General features: G+C 38.3%; 1 protein-coding gene across 2 annotated transcripts in view; it reads left to right on the forward strand.

The window, feature by feature from the left end:
- The window catches only part of Zfpm2 (zinc finger protein, FOG family member 2), a 440,040-nt gene that overhangs the window by 275,261 nt on the left and 144,402 nt on the right, over nt 1-20,377 (forward strand). For both annotated transcript variants that reach the window (XM_028879292.2, XM_028879294.2), the window contains one exon: nt 16,178-16,289. In XM_028879292.2, coding sequence (XP_028735125.1) covers nt 16,178-16,289 — 112 coding nt within the window. The remainder of the gene's footprint in view (nt 1-16,177; nt 16,290-20,377) is intronic.

Raw genomic sequence — 20,377 nt, forward strand, 5'->3', positions numbered from 1 at the left:
ATCTCAGTCATATTTTGTGTGATGTAACAGTATCTTGAAAATAGCTGAGAAATTGTAATGCTTTTTCTTTGTTTACTGATTTTTAAGATCATTATGCCTACTCTAATGCATAATTATAATTATGCATTCATGCTGTTACCTGTGCTGGCTTAGTTCAGAAATAGTGTGAAGCAGCTATCTCGAAGCTACAGGCTGTTTCCCATCACTTAGATTCTGATCAGAGCTGTTTGTTGAGTCTTATTGGAACGCTGGCTGTCTCCGCACCAGTCCCAAGGCTGGACCCTTCTTTTTATCACGACTTTCCCTCTCCGCCCTTTTGCCTCCAACGCTCAATCTTTACTTCTAAGACAGGAAAAAAAGCTACCAGAGAACCTGGTTTTGTTCCAAGTGTTTAGTCTATTCACACTGGTTAAATGAGAGGGATTTAAAAAAATTCTTCAGTTTATTTATCCTCCACATTTAGCATTCTACATTATAAATGAAGATACCATCATTTTTCATGGGGGAGACTTGACTATCAACTAGCCTTATCATTAGGTTTACTTTAGCATTGCTTAAATTAGTCTAGTGCAAAATTATCAAACTTTCTTCCATATGTTGTTGAACAGTGTGATTTGAGAAAAAGAGGGAGTTGCTCCATGTTGCGTCCTTATCAACATTTGAATTATATTCATCCAGTGGCTATCTGAGAATGCACTTTCTGTGCAGTGAAAAGGTAGTGGCAACAGATCTCATTCAGAAATAGGCCTTCCTCCAACACCCTAAAGGTCTTGGATATTAGATAACAGAATTTGAGTTAGTCGGCCTAACATGAAAACATGTGTTTAACATGTTTTACCAGAGGTACACAGTCTTAGTCATCATGGGACATTTGCCCACAAATATTACATACAAACATGCTCATGTACACACACACACACACACACACACGCACGCACGCACGCACGCACGCACGCACGCACGCACTCTTTTGCCCTGCATACATAATGGGGCAAAGCAAATTTCTAAATTTGAATTTTGTTGTTGCTGCTGCATTTTTCTTTCACACAGAATTGGATTAGGGAACTCTTTGTCAGTGAGAATTAGAGATATAATTTCATGACTCTCAAGTGTGTGAAAGTACCATGAAGGAATCAATAGAAGTTTGTGTTTATTGGAGGGATTCCATCTTTGTTCCTACAAAGTGAAGCACTCTTGTGTCATTTATATTTACCACCACTTTGCTTATTTAGTCTTGTAAATGTTGAAGCACACCATTTATTTGTATTTAATATCAAGAAAAGGAGCAAAGTTTGAGAAGGCTGACTGAGCTGACTTGGGCAAGTCTATTTCCTGAGTTTCTCTCACTAAGAGGAAGATGGGAATCCTAGTGTGAGAAGTAGCCCAAACTATTGAAGAGTCTGCCTTCTTTAGTTCATAATTTGCTCAGGGAACTCATCCATTGTGACTTAGAAAAGCCGACCATTTACAGACATGTAGAACAAAGCTCAAGTTTATTGAATTCGCAGATCCCTTAAAGATTGAAGAAATGGCATGAAGGTATGATACTTTCTGGAAAAGTCCCAATCTCCTTAATGATTGGAGATTGTTCTTTGATTTGGACTTGCTTGCATTTTGTGGCAGGTGACAAAGGGGACATGAAAAACATTAAATAAGTATATCTTGTTAAGATACTCACATGTGATACATTATACCAGCATGAAGTACAACACAAAATCACATCTTCAAAACGGTCTCATTACATAAGCAACTCTCAAGTTAGAGTTCAAAGTGGAGAAGTAGCAGAATTAGGGATTCAACACCCAGAATTTTTTTTACAAACTAGATTTTAGGTCTCATGATTTCTAATAAAATTATAGCCAGAAGTAAGGGGGGATTATTGCATTGTATGGTGACTGTGACAATGGTTTACTATAAATTTCAAAAGGCTAGTTGAATGAATATTGGAAGATTTGGGGATAAGGAAATGATTAAATGCTAACCTAATTTAAACATCATATAGTATAGTTATATACTATGTCCTAGATAATACTTCTTATCATTAATAATAGACAATATTAATGTCTATTATTAAGAAATGTAGATAGTCAATATATCCAAAGGGTCTGAAGAAAGGAAGTGTTCTGCCCTGCCAAAGGCTGCCTAGACTGTCCTCTGCTCAGACTGCACTCAACTGTCTCATCAGAGATTATGTGAAGCCACCCACGTTTGTTAAGCAACAATTACACACCAGCGGATGTATCTTCCTGTTTGTATTGTGCTTTCATGCATAAGCTAAAAAGAAAAAACAACTATGAAATTTAGACTATCTTAAGAAAAAAACTTTTTTATTAAATAAAGCTTTTTTATAATGCCAGTTATTATTCAACTAACAGAATTGTCATCAATTTATTTCATTAACATGATAGTCGGGAGGTTTTTTTGGCTCCAACTAATATAGTAAGTAGATAAAGGACAAAGTGGGTAAACTCTTACATATTTTATCTATTATACATTATTCTGATGATACTGGGTGACATAAATTCAATAGGTATTACACCTTCTTTTGTGAAAGAGTGTTATGTAATCCAAGCTGGGCTTTGCACTTGTTACATAATCAAGGAAGACATGGGATTTCTGGCAGAAATTGGATAATTTCCCCAAATTTTGCACCATTCCTCAAATCAATGCTCATAATAAGCATAAGACCCGTTTTGTACTTTTCTAGTTCAATTTAACATTCACTACAGCCCTGAAGAGTCCTTTGGACATCAAGAAGAAAACTGATGCTCAGAGAGCTGCACTTGCCTGACCAAATCCACACCACAAGCAGCCAAGTGGGAAAGTTGGGTTCAGACTCAAACAGCACTTGAGCTACAGTGTTGTGTCTTCACGAAGTCTACAGGGTATGAACCAAGATTCCTCCTCCTTATCTTCATAATTTTCAATACATTCTAAAACATGACATTGTGCACATTTAATGACTAGTATCTAAATTATAGTTTACCATTTTGCTCACAACATTTAGTCAAAAGAACAACCTTGGCGTTAATTTTTTTCAGGTCTGCTTTATTTCTACCAGTGTTTCTCACTGAGGGATTCTTTTGACTTTCCAGATTAAATTTCAACTTTGTCTAGCAGGGGAAATGGCTTTTCTTGGCTTTTAGTCCAAACTACTTGTGATCAAAGCCATCACATCTAAACAAACAAACAAACAAAGACCATAGCAAACAAACCCAGGCATGTAGATAGTCAATAGATCCAAAGGGTCTGAAGAAAGGAAGTGTTCTGCCCTGCCAAAGGCTGCCTAGACTGTCCTCTGCTCAGACTGCACTCAACTGTCTCATCAAGATTCTGTGAAGCCACCCACATTTGTTAAGCAACAATTACACACCAGCGGAAGTATCTTCCTCTGTTTGTGTTGTGCAACCAGTGCAGTTCAGTATCCTTGAACCTCATATCATCCTGAATCTCATTGTGAATTCTGATTTTTATTGTAAATGCTTATATAGGCTATTTTTTATCCAGTATAAGATATAATCATCTTTATGAGTCCAAAAATGCCTAAAGTCATGAAAATACAATATTGAAAGGTATTTTCCATTTTCCAATATTTTATAACATTAAATAGACCACATTTGGTCTGGTCCTCTTACTTGATGCCTAGTACTGATATTTAGCATCTCAACTAGACTTACAAGACCTCAAACTGTGCAAATGTGAGAAATAATTCACCACAAAAGCTATAAATTTCACAGCTCAAGAAACCCTGAAGATTATTAATGAGGCGCCATGCAATTAGCTTCTACAAAGTGCAGCAAGACATCATGCATAATGTAAAACAGAAACTGCTAACCACTGGCTCGTGGAAGATCATTTAAGCTTGCGTCCGTGGGCAGGAAGAACTGATATTAAGCACACTTCCTAAGAAGATCTTCAGTGCCCTCGTATCGTGGAGAGAATTCAACTTTCTATAGATTAATAAGAGAAAGATTGAAGACAGTTCGTGGTTAAAGAAGTTTCTAGCAATGAGTATGTGGCTAAGTTATTTAGCTTTTTAGACTGAGTATTAATCTTTATAAAACTGGTAGAAAGGTATTTTAATGGAATTGGGAAAAAAATCAGTTTGGATACAATGTAGCACCTACAATTTTAACACATAGCTGCTCCTTATTAAATGTAAGAGACTAAATCATATATTGGGGAAATATGTAATTTTTGAGTCATCTAGAATTATTATTTTACTTGGAATTCTAAACATCTGAGAAAACACATTTCTTTAAGGACAAGTAGAAGCATAAGCTGAATATTTACAGGAATTAACATACCCGACATTGTTAGTATAAACTACATGTATGAAGCCATTTGTTTTTTTAAAATAACCCTGTGCATCAATACTTTTGTAATTTACATTTTGATTTTATGAGTATGTGCGATTGCCTCCATGTATTTATGGGCATGGCTTGCATGCCTGGTACCTGTGGAGACCAGAAGAGGGCATCAGATCCTACGGAACTGCCATTACAGACAGTTGTGAGCCAGCCTGTGTGGATGCCAGGAACTGAACCTGGATCCTCTGCAGGCGCTGTGAGTGCGCTTAACTGTTGAGCCATCTCTCCAGACCCATAAAATAATCAATGCATCAATTTAATTAGTCTTGGTAATTTCTACAAAGTCACAGGCTTCCTGAAGCGATGTGCATATGGTGTCCACTCAATCATTTGCCTCCCACTTGCAAGTTTTTAAGTCAGCTTTTAATCATTAATTAGTAAAGTGTATTAAATTAACTAATGAACATATACTTAAAATATACATATTCATCTGGCTTTTGGCGTAGCTGATATCGATTGCTGTCTTGGCAGGGTCTAGACTCATCTAGGGGAAAAGCCTCCAGCAGAATAAAGAGGCATAAATTGATATACTTGATCTTAGCAAAAGGCTGAGAAGCAATATGCGGGTATTTAATAGATATGGAAATGCATAGTGAACGCCAAATATGCATCTTGAAATATCATTATGATTAAATTTGATATATAACTATAAAAATATGAGCCATGTTTTATGGTAGTTCATTACTACACACAAGAAATTTGAATGTTTGTAGCCAAACTATAAAGATAGCCCCATAACTGTCATTAAGCACCACTCTATCCCTACCATAGACTAGCAATCATTTTTCATCTGTGGGTACACTGTCATTTGGTCATGGATCATGAAATATGTATTGCAGTTTCCAAGTGTATCAATCACAGGCTTAAATATAATTATCTTGATTATTAATATTGATTTAAGTAATCTGTGTGAGTGCCACTTAAGTATTATTGTTAATATATTGTGAGCATCTAGGGGAAATGTAAGTCATCTGTCTCAAATCTTGAAGTTTACTGTGTAGAGCATATTAGTAAATATCTGCACATGATTATTATAAATAATTTCCATTAAAGCCCAAAATGATTATTTAAATAACTGAACAGTAATCGTCTCAAAACAGAAACAATTGAGATAAGGACAAAAGTAGATGCATTTGGCTATTACTAACTGAAATGAATTTATACATGATGCTCTATTATTGACATTGCAAAACCCACATTTAGACAACACAAACAAATTTCTTCCAAACTTTAAGATAATTCACATATCTCTGACACCCAGAAAACACTGATATTTGTACCCAAACATTAAACTTTAATAGATACCTTAGTTTGTCACTTTAACCTGATTTAAACTCACTATCCAGAATATACATTGATGCTTCTGTTCACAAGTGTTACCTTTCAAGAGAACGTGATAGGTTAAAGACAGGTATGGTGGAGCATATGGCTAATCTGAGCACTTAAGAGGCTGAGGCCAAAACATCTCCAAGTTCAAGTCCTGGCTAGGCTACATAGTAGTAAGACCTTGTCTCAAAAAGAAAAGAGAGAGAAGGAGAGAGAGAGAGAGAGAGAGAGAGAGAGAGAGAGAGAGAGAGAGAGAGAGAGAGAGAGAGAGAGAGAGAATACCCAAGGAAGGAAGGGGGAAAGAAGGTCAATAGGAAGAGGGGAGGGGAGGGGAAGGACGAGCAAAGGAAGGAGGGAATGAGGGAGGGAGGGAGGAGGGAGGAGTTAAAATATAGGATAGGGAGTTGAAATAGACTTAGTAAAGATTAATTGTCTCATATGACTGAGAATCTTATACAAAACGTCTTACTAATAAATGCTTTCTTAAATTCATGTTTATTCTTTGTTTTTCATTTTAAAAATTGCCACTGAAAATTAGTAACAACAAAAATATCACATTACAAAAATGTATCCAGATGCAGTATTAACAAGGGTAGAGCTCATTCGACCTCAGAGCATGCTTTTCAGCTCCGCAGGCATGGACAAACATGCCGGAGAGTGTCTGAGTGTTAGAAGCATGGAGCTCTAATACTTGCTTAGTGACCCGCTCCTCCTGTCTTCAAGAGGGAAAGCATGGGGACCCCGCCTCAGTGGTGTTCCATAAAGAACAGCTTGACAACGGTCTTTCTGTGTGTGCTGATTAGGGAAAGATCTCCAGAACCATTCTCATCGCAAAGCCTTTTAGATACTTGAAGTCCTTTGTAACATTCTTGTAAACAAATTGTCATAGGATTAACATAAACTTTGCTCAGTTGCTCTAACACTTTCATATTTCTGCCAAGCACTTTCTGTACCTGAATTTAAATAACTTGACAATAGTTTTTGCAGGGGGAACTATACCTGTCCAAAATATACTGTTATCAACATAATACCGAGCACTAACTGTAATATTGCCATATTTTTAACATGGAAGGGACTCACCTTTCTCATTTCCATGCTTATTTTATCATAGACTTTTTCATTAACTTAATTACTAACATCAGAATTTTGTTTTGTTTTGTTTTAGTTTTTTTAATTTATTTTTTTAAAAAGTTTTTTTTTATTTTACATACCATACCAATCCTGGTTCTTCCTCCCTCACCTTCTCCTGCCCCTTCATCCTCCATCCCATCCCCCCATCCACTCCTCAGAGAGGGTCAGACCTCCCTTGGGGAGTCAACCAAGTCTGGCATACAAAGTTGAGGCAAGCACCTCCCTCTTGTGTCAAGGCTGAGCAAGGTATCCCACCCTAGGGAATTTCTTACCCCCCCCCCAAAAAAAAAATCCATACACCTGAGATAAGTCCTGATCCCACTGCCAGGGCCTCCCCAAAAGGATCTAGCCACATAACTGCCACCCCCATTCAGAGGGCCTAGGTCAGTCCATGCATGTTCTCCAACTGACAGGCCAGAGTCCATGATCTCCCACCAGCTTGGGTCAGCTGTCTCTGTGGTTTTCCCCATCATGATCTCGGCCTCACTTGCTCCTGTGGTCGCTCCTCCCTCTCTTCAACTGAAGTCTAGGAGCTCAGTCCAGTGCTTGGTTGTGGACCACTGCATCTGCTTCCATCAGTGACTGTATGTAGGTTCTATGACAACAGGAATTTTTAAGTTCTAAATGCAAATGAGCTCATGTTAGTTTAAGATAATAGATATAAAGAGAGACAGCAGGAATGTTAGTAATTAAGAGAAAAATACATTTGCTTATTGCAGCTTTACTATTGCAGCTTTACTATTATTCTATTAAGACCCTTTTCTCCCTGACGACTGCCCCAAATGCTAAGAATGTTACAGGTGAGGGCTTAGACCTAAATAAATCAATTGCATTACCCCATCCAAGACTCATGGAACACTGGAGAAGAGGAAACCAAGTGATTGGGAAAGTCATAAGCTAGGGAGGAAGGAAGCAAAATCCCATCCTGAGATTCAACCAGTGGAATCAAGAACCCAGAGCAGTGGCAATTGCTCTGCCTGGACCTTTGGAAAACAGATCCTCTCACCAGTCACTCAAGGATGGGGCGAAGGCTTTATGTGACTTTACCCCTTACTGCTGTGCAAGGGCTAATTAATGAGGGTGATTAGAAAGGGACACCACCATTATCAGTTGTCTGCACACTGGTGTACTCACTAGACTTCCATGTATAGTTCCAATCACAAGGCCACCCTTTAATCCCAGCAGTCGGAAGGCAGAGGCAAGTGAATCTCCGTGAGTTTGAGGCCAGCCTGGTCTACAGAACAGGTTCCAGGACAGCCAGGAGGGCTATTACACAGAGAAGCCCTATCTCAGAAAACCATAAAAAATATTATCTCTCTTCAAATGGCAAGTAAGATTGGCTAAGGTGACAATAATAATAATAAAATAATAATGAAGCCAGCAAATGCATTGCATGCTGTGGTAGATTAATTCCTGAGGGATATATACCTTTCAACAGCCAAGAGTAGCTTTGAGCATGACACGTATACTCTCTAGTACACAATGTCTTTGGATGAATCTCAAAGAAAGACGACTGAACAGAATCGGCACCAGTAATAGGCCAGTAATAGTTTAGCGTGAATGTACATCTAATCCATATACTTTCTATTCTTCAAAGTAACACCTTTATTTTGACCATATCACTTTCTCTGAGTAGCTTAAAAACATATAACATTTGATAAAGATAGATTTCATTTTTTTTTGTTTGTCTGTTTACTTATTCACCAGCATGAATAGCGTTTTCTTCGGTAACTAGAAAGTGTGGATTTGGGTTTCTGTATGCGTCTTCTGGAGCACACTCAGAATATGAGTCTGGCTCAGAAGGAAATGCTATAGCAAATGTCTCATAATGACAGTATTAACAAGCTGTAAGGACATATGCGATCATTTTACACAGAAAGAAGCTGAGACCTCCAGAGGTTAAGTAGCCGGCTCCAGGTCACATAGCTGGTACCATGGCTCATGTGTTCCTGACCCCTGCCACAGTTTTGTGTGACAGTCTTCTAAAAGGAAGGCTACTGGAGAGCAATTTCTTGTTTGGGGTTTTTTGTTTTGGTTTTTTTTTCTTTCTTTCTTTCTTTTTCCTTCTCAGGATTTCAGCGCTGACATTCTTTTGCACGTTGCATTAGGTGCAAGCCCAGAAACTGCCAGGAGCAAAACAACACTCCTTAACCACGCTGTGACTCTCAGAGCCACATAAAATAAAAAGGGTGAAGCTAATCGTTGCCAGCTTGGAGGGAGGCACTGCCGCTTGGAGCCAAATGTATGTGAGGAACAGATGAGACTGTAGGACAGCAGTTGGCAAAAAGAAAGAAAAATTAGTTCATTCTCTGTGAAAATGAAAGTAGAATGAATATCTGCGTAGTTTAGGTGTTATTAATTTAGTTATTTTTCCCACTTAAAAAGTGAAATATTTCTATCTTTAGAGCTGATAGCTTCAGCTCACATTGTTTTTCTATTTATTGCTTAGTGGTTAGTCTTATTTGGAAGTGGTTTGCATTAAATAACTAGCATGCATAGAATTATTTGAGTTTTGCTTTGAACAAGATCGTTATTTTTGTTTGTACTGAAATTTCTATATTTAAGCAGTGACTTGGGTTAAGATAAAGAAAAGAAAATATACCCCAAGTGATAACAATTATTTAAATTGTTGGTTCTTAGAGATAAATCTGTCTGACATGCAGAGTATGGCTATAGTCTTTAGGAATTCTATCATTTTATTCTACACTGATATTTTCAAGGTCTCTTATCATGGTTGTCATCCCACATACCACAGTCAATTTGAAGATGCTTTTTAGCAGAAAATCCTCTGGAATTCTACTCTCCTGGTATCCACGACTATATTTTATAAAGTCACACTCGAGAAAAATAGGATTATAATGATACCCTCATGAAATTCCCACCCATGCTTCTTCTATGCTTGCCTACCAGAATACTGCAGTGGCTTTAACAGAAGATCACTAACAACTTTCTCGTTTGCCCAATAATTGTATCATCTAATTTCAGATTATCTTTTTGCTTAAGTTTGAAAAATACATAGAGCACAACAAATTTTTTCAGGCAATACAAGTTTGATATATTTTTGTGAAGTTGAGCTTTGTTGTGTGCCAAATAACGAATGTAGGTAATATAATTCACCTTGGTATGAGCTTGGAAATTGGAGCTTCTCCCAACCACAGGTACATGCCCCAACACACACACAAACCCACATGCTTGCCACTCAAGTCTTCCTTCAATAGCATCAAGTACAGACATTCATAAATGTTGCCTTTAAAATTCGAAATTGTGTTTATTTACTTAAAGGTACTGTTTTGTTGATAGGAAAAGTTAAACTGATAACTTTGGAGGCCATGTGACATGTCTAAAATTACTGAAGATATAGTTCTGTAAAGTCTGAATTAGAACTTTTTATAAAGGATTTTATAAAAATCCTTTATAAAACCACAATGAGAGTGGTTTGCTCCCATTGAACAGATTGGTGCTTCTTAAAATCAAATTCATTGTCACTACAAAGGTCATCCAATAAAAAGAGAGTACTTAAATGTTCCCATTACTGTAAGATTGAATGCAGTAAAATTCCAATGTGGAAAATTACTTGACTGTATTAACTAAAATTTTTACTATAAAAAAAAAACTTGTGAGGTAGTAAAAGAAGAAATCACACAAGGTATCTTTTTTTTAATTAGATATGAGAACAACTGAGTTGAGATTTTGGTGGTGGGGGTGGCATTCAATTTCTTCATGCCAAATACAATATACAAAATCTCTCTCTCCTCTCTCTCTCTCTCTCTCTCTCTCTCTCTCTCTCTCTCTCTCTCTCTCTCTCTCTCTGTGTGTGTATGTAGTCCTGAGTGTTTCTGATTCTAATATAAATTTAATATCTGCAGAAATTCTGAAAATTTTCTATGCTTAATATCAAATGCATTATTTACATTTAAAGAATAGTAAAAGATGTCAATTATTAAGATAGTAGAATATTGTCAAACAGGATTCACAGGTTGTTACTTACTAAAGAGCTATGAAAACAGCACCAAGATAATTTTCATCACCATCAACCTTCATCTAATGGCAAAGGTATAAGATACCTTTATATAATTGTGTTTTCAGGTTTCCCAAACTCATTCCACCAAGCAACAGTTGTAGTACTTTCTCAGGGGTTTGGCTCTTATACACAAGCTCTTCCTGTGACTTCCAGCTCTTCCTAGCTCTTACTTTTGAAATACTCAAAAAATTTTCTAACAAAATTTGGAATCCCTAAGACAGCATTATGTCATCAACTTCTTGGGTTAGAAATCTCCTCTATTCTTTACCTTTGGGCTGTCTACTTTTATCTCCATTAACCTTTTGGCTCGACTATAAACATTTATTGAAGGCTACCTCCTTTGTCGGTCCAGTAACTCCAAAGGTTAGTGTGCAGTGGATGCCAGTCTGACCTCTTTTATCCACATTAGATGATTCTAATTATTCCTAAGAAGTGACACTTATGACCCATTTTGTCCTTGTCAAGTTTGTCTAGTTGTGAGCTGTCTAAATGTGAAACTCTGGGTTCAAACTGTGTCTAGAAGTGCAGATTTTTTTAAAACTACAATATGGAGTCTTAAAAAGTGTACAGGTTTTTTTTTTTTTTGCAATTCAGTTTAACTGAAATTGAAGGCTCCTTTTGTGTGCCTTGAATTATTGCTGAAAGAGCTACAGATAAAGCATAAACTTTAACAAATCTGTATCTCCATGGGTATTTCAACATGGAAACTAAAATAAAGGAAATTAAATTAGGATGAACTAAGCTTCACTAAGATTAAAAACATCACAATCCGTTGAAAATTACTTTTCTTTCTCATACTACATGACCATCAGAGTTTTCAAGGGTTCCTCTCATATGTCCCTACTTGAAAACTTGGGCAAAAGCAAAGCATGGTGGTAAATGCCATTGTTCTTACATGCTCTGTTCTATATGAAAATAGCATCAGTATTCCTCCTCTCCTCCTCCTCCTCTTTTCTTCCTTCTCCTTCTCTCCTTACTCTCCTCTTCATTGATTTCTTTTTGTTTGTTTGTTTGGTTGGTTTTTGTTTTGTTTTTTGAGACAAGATCTCATGTTGTAAACTAGACTATCCTCCATCTTGCAGACAAATACTGAAGTTCCACAGATTTGTGCTACCACATACACATTTTATTCACTTTTAGTGGTCAAGTAAAGTCACATAGTGCTCTAACTTTCAGAAGACTCTTTCAACATATAAAGATGGAAATTATGGAATAATATTTTTAAATAATAATATTATTGAATAATAGCATTGACTATTGCAATGCTCAGATGGGATAACAAGAAAGTTCTGTCCAGACCTCTATGCCAACCACTGCAAACACTACCAACCCTCAACAAGTGGGGATTCAGGAAATACATTTGGCATCTCACTTCTTTTATTCATTCAGATATTTACTAAATGATTGACATGTCTCTAATTGAGCATTGGGCTAATTTTTATATAAAAAAAATTGGGATAGAATGTACATCTTGATCCAGGCAGTGGTCGTGCATGCCTTTAATCTCAGCACTCAGGAGACAGAGGCAGTCAGATATCTGTGAGTTCAAGGCCAGCCTGGTCTACACAAAGGACAGCCAAGGCTGCACAGAGAAACCCTGTCTCAAATCAAAACAAAACACAAACAACAACAATAAAAGAATGTTCATATTGGAGACATACATTCTGAAATTTAGAATACTCAGCAACATGGGTGAAGATTCCCAAATACATCATCTTCCCTCCTCACCTTGTCTTTAAAGGCATTGTAACTGCAAATCGAAGATGATGCCAGACATGTCTGTATAGACCTAAGTCTAGAAGCAAGGACGATGCACGCAACACTGGATATTTAGAATCACTTTGAAACAGGAACATCATGTGGTGCTGTCCCAATGAAGGACAATGTGCTTTATTACTTTGAATGCATTGTACAAGGGAATTTTGACATTTTTTTAGAAACACAGTTCAGCAAATCTGAATGGTTTTTTTTTCCTTGTTTAAAGAAACCACCACCAACAGAGACTTCAAACCTCAAATCATCATTTTACAATTCTGCAAATCAGAAACCCAACGTGAGTCTCGAGGTGTCCAGCAGCTGTGCTTGTTCTCGGAGGTTCTAAGAAAGAGTCCATTTCCGGGTGGCTGCATATTCTGCAGCTGTAGTGTTTTAGGCTTGTGAAATAACAGCTTCTGGATCTTCCGCCCTAGAAACTGACGACTGAGCTACCTTATTTTTTTTTTGCTTGTGGCCTACATCACTTCCCCATCTTTAGAAGCAGGTGAATAATTTGCATGTGAAATCTGTTTGTTTGTTTTCTTGTTACAGGGTCACACTCTATAGCCCAGGCCAGCCTGGAACACACTATGTTGTCCAAGGTGTCTGGAGACTCACAGCAATCCCCCTGCCTCAGCCTTATGAGTGCTGAGATTGAAAGTATGAACCACCAGGCCTGACATCTGAGACTGTCTTAATTTCACACTTTTTACTTTCTTTTCTACTTTTAGGGACTCCTATGTTTTGAGTGAGATTATCTGCATAATTTAGGACAATTTACCTTCTCTTCGACCTAAATAGTAGAAGAAGTTGTTTCCCTTTCAACTCAGTTTTTTAAGCCAATTTCTGCCTGTGCTGATATAAGTGTGATATATGTTTACCAAAGTCTTAAGACATACAGTGGTTAGCTTATTATTCAGAAATGATATTCATCAACTGTTCTTGTTTGAGTCATAAAGTCATCTCCTCCTTAGTCTTAGCTTGTTTAAGGATGAACAAGAGAGGAGGAGCAGTGTATAATCATCTGATATTGGAGTAGTTAAAAAAAAATCATTCAGATAAAGTACTCAAGAGTCCACATGCAGCAGGTACTAAGTAGATATAAACTATGGATATTGTTGCAGTAGCAGTAGCAGCCAGGAAGAGCCTACCGTCCTTGTTCCTCAAAACCCTTCAGTCCCAGAAAACTCAAGCTGCTTGCTATCACTTAGTGTGAGCATCTTGGGGGAGAAAAAAAAAACAGAGACATCGCCAATGCCTTCTACTAGGTATGTGACTTTCATGAAACTACTTGATCGTTGAGGTTTAATTTCCTTGTCTGTTAAGTAAGACAGAGCAAGTGTCTAACACACTGGCTAAGTAAGTAGCATAGATCGAATTACTCTTCATGTTCCATCTAGGAAACTGTTTCTATTGGCCATGTCTCCTTAAAAAGGTCATCACAAAAGGCATTGCCTGTTCTGTAACATCCTTGCAGCTATCCCAAGTCCTTTCTCCCAAATCTCTCCCTTTAACTTTTCTATTTATAAGTAAGAAGCTCATCAGTGACAGTTGTGATGACTAAAGCTAGCCCTTTCTTTTGGTGATTTGCACATACTCAGGAAAGTTGTGAAGAATTTCTTAAGAATGTAAACCACAGAGTTCCAGGACTTGATGTCATGCACACAGTTTTCTTACATTTTTAACGTTTGTCCACACAATCTCAGTAACTCCACATTTTACCTGGAAGTTGCCTCTCTGGTATCCCCTGAGAACCCAGAGGATAGATAGTTCCCCCTTGCTTTTTGAATGACTCCCAAAGAATTTTCAGGTTTATGGACTACATGCCACGATCTTTTCCACATTTTGTTAAGCATCTAACGTCTTCGTCTGGGTCTCTAATCACAAAAGACTCAGATTTCTAGTACTATGAGCAGTACCAATTCATGTCATTTCGTTCTGTGTTTGTGACATGGTTGGAAGATGAGGGTACAGGCCGACCGACTTATTTCCCTTCCACTAAGATTTCCTGGAGACTCTACATAATGGAAAGGCCTCAGGTTTGGTGTTCAAGAAGGACACTGAGGCAGGTTGTCCTTTGGGGGAAAGGGAATTATTAGAAGAGCTATTAGTGCCATGAGGAGACCAGCTGCACATGGTATGGGTTTAAAGGGAGGTCAGGCCCACCGGAGTAGGGGTGGGCAGCCTTTCTAAGCTACCCAAGCCCTCACACACTCCTTCCTGATCTAGCTAACATTTCAGACTTGTTTTTAAATTGCTCCTTCATGGTTGGATTCTTATTAGCATACCGTTCTGTAGTAAGTCTCTTACCTGATTCGACTGTTACTTGAAGAATTGAGTCAGCCTCTGTCTTATGCACAGTTTGGAACATGCCTTTGCCGTTACAATGAATTGGTATGTTGTACACAATCCTTGCTGCTGTGAGGTGGGTGAAATGGGTTTCCCAGACTCCTGTGAGGTCTGAAGTTGCCAGCGTACATGCTGGAAATCCTCCAGTGAATACTTGTGAATGTCAATTTGGGAAATTCATGATAGCGCAGAACATGTGAGGAAGTCCCAGGATGAACAGAGATTTCTTTGGCAGAATCATATCTAGGTGAAAATTCAGTTCAGAAATTACCTTGAGACCCCGGTATTGTCCTCAGTGTTGTGCTTCCCTGATATTTGATACACAGAACATGGGCTGTCGAATGATAAGTCTGAATGCCAGTTTACTGTGACTCATCGGGGAAGCACCGTCTCACTGAGACTTCCTGATCCCCCCCCCCAGTTTATCTCGAGTTGTGGAAATTTATCAAATAGGTTTAAAGGTAAATAATTTAGGTGCCAAACTCCCAAAAGTGTTGAATCTTATGAGAATTAGATTTACCTCTCCTTGGTATGTTCTGTTAAAATGGTAGCACTGGCCTCCCTGCCTGTATGTTTATTTGGGGCAAAGGGTAACTCATGATTCAGTCTCTCTGTATTTGATTTATTCAGGTTTGCTCTTTTACAGTTTCCTGGAGACAATGTGTGGGGGTCATTAGCATCATTATTATTTTGGTTATAGTCAGACCACATATCCACACTTCAGCAAAGGCAGTTGGATGGGTTTCATTATTCATTCCAAATAAGCACAGACTCTAATATAAATGTTGCTCAGGATAGAGCTTTGAAATGGATGCTGATTCTTTGAATTCTTTCCTGTCTGTTTTAAGAAATCATGAGATCCTGTTGATAGTGAAGTACAATGTGTCTAAAGTTCACTTCCAAACACTCTGCTCTTTGCAGTGAAAGTCATCTGCATTCCCTTTATAATTCAGAGCCACAAGAGATCTGCCTAATCTTGGAGATCTGATCCAGTATCATTTAGGGGGGAAAATCCTAGATAATAATTCCACTATTCAAGATGAGTGAAAGCAGTAAAACTTAGGTCTTCTGTCATCTTAAAAAGATACCAGGAGGCAGGGCAATAAAGCCTTGGATTATGGTTGGGGAGATTTAGTTGTTTGTAAAAATGAAATGATTAGTACAGTTATTATTCAAGTTTTTAATCAACAAGAGCAAATGGCATCTGTTTGTTATTATTCTGCAGAAGACAAAGGCTCAGGTCCCCATGGTGCTGACTGCTGGTCCCAAGTGGCTTCTGGATGTGACTTGGCAAGGAGTGGAGGACAGCAAAAACAACTGCATTGTATACAGCAAAGGTAACCTCGTGACCCCTTCCCCTGTCTCTTTAGTGGCACCGGAATCTGAGGACTGCAGCACCTCTCCGGAGGAAAGGGATGGAGGAGCATGTACAATGGAAACCTCTTGCTTCCCCTTCCACTCGTGACACTGTCTAGTCTGTGTTTCCAGTGATGCTTTCTGATTTTTACTTCTGTACAACGTAAACAAAAAGAGTCACAGCAGTAATTCCTTAATGCTGGGACCCTTTGCTAAGCACTGTGTGTGAGCAGCTTGGCTGGTGTCCTTTCTCTTTACTCTTAGTTTTGTGGATAGCTGCCGGGTTTTATGAAATCTCAGATTCCCCTCTCCGACATTATTGACCAAAGAATGTATTCCTTTTGAAATTTAGCAATTTGTGTCCAGAGGCATGCTTCAGGAGGCACTACCTTGCAGTCAGGTTCCAAAAATCATGCAGCATGAGAGGAGAGATGAAAATGATACTTTTGCCAAGACCAAATTCTGCCCCATGATGCTTTGTGCAGGGAGGGCATGAGGCTAATGGGCAAGAGGGGGCATGATGGCCTGCAGAGTGTTGCCTTTGATTTGCGCAGGATGACATCAGCCTTGCCACCTTCTTGAAACTACAAAGGGGTCTGCAGATTGGTGACTGACACATCATGAGACAATTGTCATTGACAGGAATGTGAGCTGGGGTTTGGAGGCTGGGGTCTGGGGGTTGTAGGCTTGCGTGTTTCCTCTACCTTTAAGTTACAGGCTCCAGCTCAATATTCGCACAGTGAAGTCCCCAGTCTCCCTTCGTTGTGAATATTGCAAAACCTTTTGCTTCTCATGTTTCATTTCTTTCAGCTTTCTTTTTTAACCAAATAGACCTACTGAGATCAAAGATGTGTTTGCTCATTGAACCTCGAAACCATGAAAGCAGACAAGGGAGCAAGCAAATAAGCACCCCTATCAATATATTAACATATAAAACACTAATCATAACATCAAAGACTCCTAAAAACTTGCTAGAAACAATTACAACTTGTTCCTATAATCATTACAATTTGTACATTTATAAGAGGATTGCCTCCAAACTACCCTGAGCCTTTGAAAGTTGAAACACCGGAAAGAGGGAATTTGAAAGCTAAAAACACAGTCTGCACACCAGGATCTGATTATATTTCTTTCCCTTCTGTAATTGCTGGTCACAGACCCACCAATTTTCTAACCTGCAATATCTGCTATATTCTGTTGAGATCTTTTAACTAAAGGAGAAGTGAGAATTCCCTTGTCTGTATCTGCATAACCCATCAACATAGAGTATAGTGAGTCAGCTTGTAAGTCCCCACATTCAGAATACAAGCAGGAAAGAGTTCTGGGTGTATAGAGTTCATTGTGAGCATTAGATTTCTGTTGACCAATAATAACTGAACTTCACTCTGGGGATAGAGTAGGAAAGAACAGTGAAAATACCTTTCCTCTGAGTTGATCCAAACCTACTGTATTTATATATGGGATTGTTTTAGGAAAGATAATTCTGAATTAAAATTGTAATTCCGTAGTCATTTCAGTTGAGTGCTTCAACTTGATGAACATTAAACACAATTTTGACTTTGTGTCATGGTTGTCTTTTCTTCAAGCCTTTTGTCAATAACTACATTCTGGGTAATTTCCAGAGGATTATTAATATTCAATCAATTAACTCATAAAGCATGCATCACATCTAATCATATATTAGCTTTACACATTGATAGCCACTATTTTTGGACAGTTTTTAACTCCTGTCTTTAATTATCTTGTACCAAAGTGTATACACTTCTCCCATCGCCTATTATTGTTTTTCTTATGATCAGTTGTCATGTGTTCAAGAAAAGGAAACATACGGCTTTATCTACTTCTCTTCCCTATCCCATCAACTATTTATGGAGAGTAAGGAGTATGTTTTATTCACTCTCTTCCCTTAGCCAGGCATGTTCTCTGCACACACACACACACACACACACACACACACACACACACACACACACAAAGAAAGAATAGAAGGAAAGGAGGAAGGAAGGGAAGGAGTGAGGGAGGGAGAAAGGAAAGAAATAATGATTGATAGATTGGATAAATGATGAATAGCTGCCAATCACTGAATCAGACGTTTATGCCTAAAATTCATAAAATACATTTCTTAAAGTAGAACATGTCTCCCCAAATATTCTGTAGAATCCTGCAATTGAGAAAGCGCCCTTGACCAAATGCTTGCCGCCTGCTATAAATCTATCTTGAAAATTCACCATACATGTTGGTAGTAATGCTTGTTCAATTACTGCAGTAAAATACCCAAGCACGTGAAAAATGTATTTTCATTTCTCCTCTCAATGATCACCTTTTATATAATAGTGCTTCCCCGAGTAACAAACTCTGGGAAACCATTGAAGACTACTCAGATCTCCTGAGTGCTTCAGAAAACTGAACTAATTTTGAGTACTCGGACTGCCTAGGGGGCGTGGAGATAGCAGAGTATCCTGGCTTCTGCTAGGTATCATTTGGGTCATGGAGAATAGAGCCTCATGGTCTCTGTCTCTCTGTGCATATGTGTATATTGTGGATGTGTTGTGTGTTTTTGTTGGGGATTGGGGGAGCAATCTGCTTGTGTAACTGAGATTGCAGGGCTATCCTGGGTTTTAGGCACAGTTTGATGCAGTTGCTCACACTTTATCTTTACTCTGCTTCCGTCATCTGACATTCCTTCCTTGTGTAAGCAGCAAGTAGCATCATTAGACAGGATCACTGGTGGTGGCTAGCTCCAGACTTGTTCTGCCAGGATAGTAATGCCAGTGAAAACAAGACAAGCGTAAGTGTTGAGTGATACAGAACCAGTGATTCACTGTGACTCTCACTAGCATACCTCAGTCACAGTGGGAGACTGAGAGACTTGGTCTGAACTGGGCCAGTGGGGTCAGGAGAAAATTGTTCCCTAAATACAAGCTTGGAGCTGCTGTCATAGCACAGGCTGTCCTGTGAGCAGCTTCCGGGTACCTGGATGTGTGGATCATCAGTGTCAAACCCCTGTGAGCTTTCAATAAGGAAAAATATAGGTTCCCAATAACGTGACTGTGTGTGTTCCTTTTTTATTCTCTAGCCAAATACTTACACACACTACCTATGAATTCTATGTCAATACCATTACCATAGGACCCAACTATTTCAGGGCATATCAGCAAATAGGATATAAGTTTTGTAGGTGTAGCATTTTGTAGTAGTGGTTTAACTGAGAGAATTTTTATAGTATTTTTTTTTACAGGATAAAAAGAGGCTTCATACTGTTACTATTTATGAGTCAAACTTACTTAAAATAATGTTAAATACGGTCTAAGGACAAAATTATATGTAACTATAAAGCTTACATTTTCTAGGTATCCATGAAAGAAGTATTTGAAAGTAACATTTGTGTCACTTAGAGCTATTTGACAAGCTGGCACCATTTTGTTTAGTCAAAACAGAAAATAAGACCGTTCTTGACATTAACATCCTAATCTGATGTGGTTTTCCTGAACCAACTATCCTGTATCCTTCCAGACAGTAAAAGGCTAGAGTCGTTGGCCATCTGATTGTTGCCATTATTCCCAACAGACCCCAGATAATTCTAATATCCTTATCTCATGAAGCAACATAGTGAATGGCCTCACCCTGGAGTTACAGGGAGCCCTGCTGGAGGAGAGAGTGTCCACAGGGCAGCAGTGCTAAAATCCACATAGAGTGTTGCCCATCTAGGCTTTACTGTCTCTGGACTGGGAAGCATGGCTTCTTTTTCATGCATACACACACACACAAAAAAAAATTGGTTAGATATTCTAAGTGTTCAGAGCTAAACTTGTAGTTTCTTCCACATGGATATTTTCAAGCAGTTCAGTTTCAATGTTAAATTTTTACAAAGCTATTTCTAAATAAACCACTCACAAGGTCTCTGTATTGAGTCAGCAACATCAATCAAAAGAATGGCCAGCTATCAAGTACCCCTCATTTCCCTTTATATGTGAGAGCGTGGTATCATTGTAAAAAAAAAAATCTCCACATGGAATTGAGGGCAAAATTCATAAAATACATTTCTTAAAGTAGAACTTTTCTCCCCAAA

The sequence above is a fragment of the Peromyscus leucopus genome, chromosome 20 (assembly GCF_004664715.2).
Source record: "Peromyscus leucopus breed LL Stock chromosome 20, UCI_PerLeu_2.1, whole genome shotgun sequence".
Lineage (NCBI taxonomy): Eukaryota > Metazoa > Chordata > Mammalia > Rodentia > Cricetidae > Peromyscus > Peromyscus leucopus.